General features: G+C 41.2%; 1 protein-coding gene across 1 annotated transcript in view; it reads left to right on the top strand.

Moving 5' to 3' along the window:
* Positions 1 to 1,032: 1,032 nt before the first annotated feature.
* LOC104470169 (ral GTPase-activating protein subunit beta) overlaps positions 1,033 to 4,578 on the top strand; it is a 26,259-nt gene continuing 22,713 nt past the window's right edge. Inside the window, exons 1-2 of the mRNA XM_010084999.1 lie at positions 1,033 to 1,215; positions 1,875 to 2,077. Coding sequence (XP_010083301.1) covers positions 1,033 to 1,215; positions 1,875 to 2,077 — 386 coding nt within the window. The remainder of the gene's footprint in view (positions 1,216 to 1,874; positions 2,078 to 4,578) is intronic.

The raw sequence follows: 4,578 nt of genomic DNA on the forward strand, positions 1-4,578 counted from the left end.
AAAACCCCAAAAAACCAAACAACAAACCGTCATTGCAAAAACCTGGCTAGTTCACTGCTGGTTTAGCTCCCTGAGCTGGCTCCCTCTGTAAAAAGGGAAAATGCACAACTGCAGTGTGTTGGGACTGTTGTTGAAAGAACTTTTTCTCCTGTCCAGTTCTGAGACAGCTACCTGGGAAATTTTCTAGTAGCTTTTCTATCCTGAATCTTTGGGACAAATCTAAGTTAGGGAGTGCCTCTGTGTGTGTATTGATTTTCCAGGGATTTGAAATGCAGTAGGGCATACCCTAAAGCCTTAGGCTTGGTGCTGGTATGTGGTGGTGGAATGAAACTATAAAGTGGTGTTGGGTTTCAGTTAGTGATCCACCAAGGCTCAGTCAGTCCCGAAATCACTTCAGATAAAGTCATTCACTCTTCATCAGTCAATCAAATTTTTCAGCTACTGGTTTTGAATAGTGGATGCTGCAGGAGAAGTACTTTATGAATGTGAAAAAAGGCTGAATTTTTGTCTTCCGAGATGACTAAGATTTCCCTGAAAGTTTCCTGGTAGGTATTTTTAACTACTGTTGAGCTGAAACAGGCAACAAGGTGAGAATTGGAGCCATTGCTTATATGAACAAAATACTTGTGGAACTGATCTCTGTTTAGCTAAACATGTCATGTAAATAAGAGCATCTTTCCTGCAAGGATGGCACAAGCAGGAGTTGTGTGAGGTGAAGTTACTTCTCAAGTTGAAGTGTCTCAAGTGGGCTGCTAATCCCTGACTGAAACTTTAATCTTTTTTTTTTTTTTTTAAAAGCAATCTCACAGCTATATTAAAAAAAAAAAAAAGGTTGAAAAACAGCTGTTGGAATCTCTTTTAGGTCTTCAAATGTATGACACAGACGTGCATCAATTTACAAGGGTCCGTATCATGGCAAACAGCCACAGTTTTGGTAACTCATGTCGTACATTTCTACTAATTATGTCTTTTTATAATTTTTTTTTCTTCCTTGCCCCCCAGGTGTTATTTGGATTGTAGGATAGAGGCACTATGTACTCAGAGTGGAGATCCTTGCATCTTGTCATTCAAAATGATCAGGGGAATACCAGTGTCCTGCACAGCTATCCTGAAAACGTGGGGAGAGAAGTGGCAAATGCAGTGGTGCGTCCTCTTGGACAAGCTTTAATTACGTCATCCGTTGGAAGTGAGAGTTTACTAAAGACAGACAAAGAAGTAAGTACATTTCCTTAGAGATCATAGTTTCCTTCACACTAGAGTGGTGACTTAATGATTGTCTATAGTGTCTTTTATTTTTCTCTCTTTAATAATCCAAGTTTTATGAAGTGCGCTATATTTTTTAGGTTAGCAATCTACACAAGGCTTCTATTAACAACTAGTTCATAGCAACAGTGTACTTCATGACCTAGTAGTAAGTTTATATGAGCTATTGTACCGGGAACTTTGGGCTAAAGCAAAAAAACCCAACCCCCCAAAAACCCCAACCAAGGAATCTAGCAGTTAACACATAAAGCCTTTCTAATTAGCTTCATTTTTGAAGCAACAGTATGTGACTTTTAAAAAAAAGTCTTTGTATAGTACAAGTATTTACTAGAATTTGAAAATCTTCCATTACATTAGCTCATGTGTTCTGAAGAGTTCTCTCTACAGGTTAGACTAGAGAGATTTAGGATTTAGAGTGGTTTGCCATTTATTCATAATCTTCATAATGTCACGATATACAAGTTAATGGCTTGGTGCTTTCTTGCAGTATATGTTAAATAGCCCATACTCCGTAAATACTGTTATTTTTGTTGCATTAGAGCCAAAGTGCTCTGACTGTTGTTTACTTGCTGATATTTATTTTTAATAACTTTTGCTTTGTATTTGGTTAGGTAAAATGGACTATGGAGGTGGTTTGTTACGGACTGACCCTCCCTCTGGATGGCGATACTGTGAAATACTGTGTCGACGTATATACAGATTGGATTATGGCTCTTGTGTTACCTAAGGACTCCATTCCTTTGCCGGTTATTAAGGAACCAAATCTTTATGTTCAAAGCATTCTCAAACATCTCCAAAATCTCTTTGTACCGAGGTGAGTGTTAGGGCGGGGACCCTGGGGAGGCTCAGGAATTTGAAGCTGTAGTCAGCAGGTAACCTGTCAAAGAGGCCTGATGAGCCACGGAAGCTCTTTATTAGAATAAAACTGCTATCATTGCAAAGCTGTGAGGAAGGTGTCTTTCCAAACCTGTTCAGTAATTTTCAGTAGCAAATTGAGTTGCTGCTGCTGTGTTTAGGTGGTTAGAATTATAGATTGTTTCTAGACGTGAATGTTGACTGTTCTGAGAACTTCAAGAACCATCACTAATAGATGACTAGAGGGCAGGGGGGAAAGTTAAATAGCATCCCTGTGTGACCATGTGCTTGGGGTTGTATAAAACTGAGATAACTAATAGCACACCATGGCAATCCCATGCTTTGTTTACTCAAGACTTGGCCACACTTGTGATGTGCTGGAGGGTCTTGCAGTAAATGGCTGCTTTGTACCTGCATCTTGGTGCCTGTTAAATGGGCATAATTGTGCTGACTGTCTTCTGTTGGTAGTTTTGAAAGAATCCTGCGGAGGAGTGCTTACTGTCTGACAGCCTGATGTTACACAAGACATCCTTGAATGACGATGTTGAGATACACATGCTTCTAGGTCTTGGACAAAGTTATATTGTCAGAGGGCTCGAGCATCATACTTTGTTTATAGTTTATGACAGGTTTGCCTGCTGCTGTTGAACACACACGTGGGATAAGTAAGAGGAGGTTATTTAATGGGGCCCTGGGAAACAGTTCTTAAATGTTAGCTACCCGAAATTACTTCAGATCGATGTTTAGTGTATGTCTGTAAGTACCAGATCACCTGCTTTTATCAGTATTAATAATGTATCACTGCAGGTGGCCTTCAGAGTGCTCTGCTGCACTTGGATCACTTGACTTTAACTGTCGGCTTTGTTAAAGGGCTTTGAATAATAACTCATACAAATTCAGACGAGTTCATTGCTATTTATTGATTGCTTCAGACTCTACCACCTAACCTTAGTTGTCGTTGCTCTTAACTTGCAGTGAAAAAGGCATTTTAATTCCCATTAAAGGATGAGCAGAGCAACGGCACAAATCCGATGAAAGCATGCTTCTGGATTAGACGCAGAAGGTTTTCTCTAAGCTTTAATACACGTTGAAGAGAGTCTGCTGTCTGGAACCTTTATTCCCTTGGAAGAGTAGAGAATGAATTCTTCTCTAGTCCGTTAAATAGTTCTTGCTATGATCCCTTGGCTGCTGTCACACCAGGGGCCCTGGTAGCCCGCAGTTGAGCAGTCCTGTTTCTTTTGTGCTGCTGGCACAAGCTGCCGTTCCACCCTTCTCTCCCAGCTTCATTGATGGAGCTCGATGCAGGGTGGTAGACTCCATGTGATGGCTGTTTAATGAAATAATTAACATCCAGAGACAGGGAGGGCTGGAAAAGCATTGTTTTAAACACTTCCCCTGCTTCCCCCCAGTATAACTGTTCTAATGTTTTTCTTTCAAAAGCCTCTGAGATGCATCTGAAACATTTTTTTCATGGCTGCTGCTGTCAACACTCAGTGTTCAAGTCCCTACTCTGCTTTTGAGAAAAAGGACTTAAAGTTCAAATTTTGTTCTCTAGGGAGCTCTGTTCAGAATTCTCTACAGAAAGAGGAAGACATTCTATAATGGAAATTAAATGCAGAACTGAGTTGTGCGTACCTCGCTTGAGTGAAAGCAAAGGCTCATATTCTTATGTGCCTGTGGAGGGGAAGAGGAGAATGATTTCTGGTTTTACCCAGTTGGTGCAGGTTGCTGGTGCTGATGGGCTGCTGTAGAATACTTGCCCAGGAGCTCTTGTAGCAACCTGCATTGAACTGTCTCCTGGAAAAATCTGTTCTTGTGTTGAAAATACTAAGCCTTTACTATAAGCCTATGTCCTATGGAGGGTTGATTAAAATAGCTTCCTTCCTCATCCTGGTTTCCTGAAAATGATGTAGCTGTTGGTTTGGCTGCCTTAAAAGTGGTGGCCCAGAGTTGTGGTGAGGGTTTCAGACCCTCAGGTGTGAAATGCAGCAGCCTTGAAGGGAGCTGTTCAATTTAAATAGCATGGCAGGACCATGTGTACACCAAATACAAACAGGTGTATATAAATCACTCTAGTTTGAGTGCTCAGCTGAATCAAATGTTTACATGCACAATCCTTGAAATAATGTGGTGCTGGAAAAATGGTGTGCTTATGGAGCAATACGAACAGTGGAAGATGGGTGAGTCAAGTTGCCTTTCCTCTGTCTGCTGGACCATCTAGAGAAAGGATCCTTCCCTCCAGCACTGACCTTCTGTCCACCCCCATGAAATTGACAGGTTTTTTGATGTATTTGAGCAGTCCCCAGGCAACCCCCAGACTTTCTGTCTCTAGCAGCCCTATGACGTTGAGGAAGTCTTGCAGGTTACTTCAGCCGTAGTGGTAGTTACAGCTGTCAGAAAGTTTCAGTGCCACAAACTCTTGTTGGAAGCGCAGAATGAAAATATGAGAACTCTCTTTCC

This window comes from Pterocles gutturalis, unplaced genomic scaffold (genome assembly GCF_000699245.1).
Source record: "Pterocles gutturalis isolate BGI_N339 unplaced genomic scaffold, ASM69924v1 scaffold23680, whole genome shotgun sequence".
NCBI classification, from domain to species: domain Eukaryota; kingdom Metazoa; phylum Chordata; class Aves; order Pterocliformes; family Pteroclidae; genus Pterocles; species Pterocles gutturalis.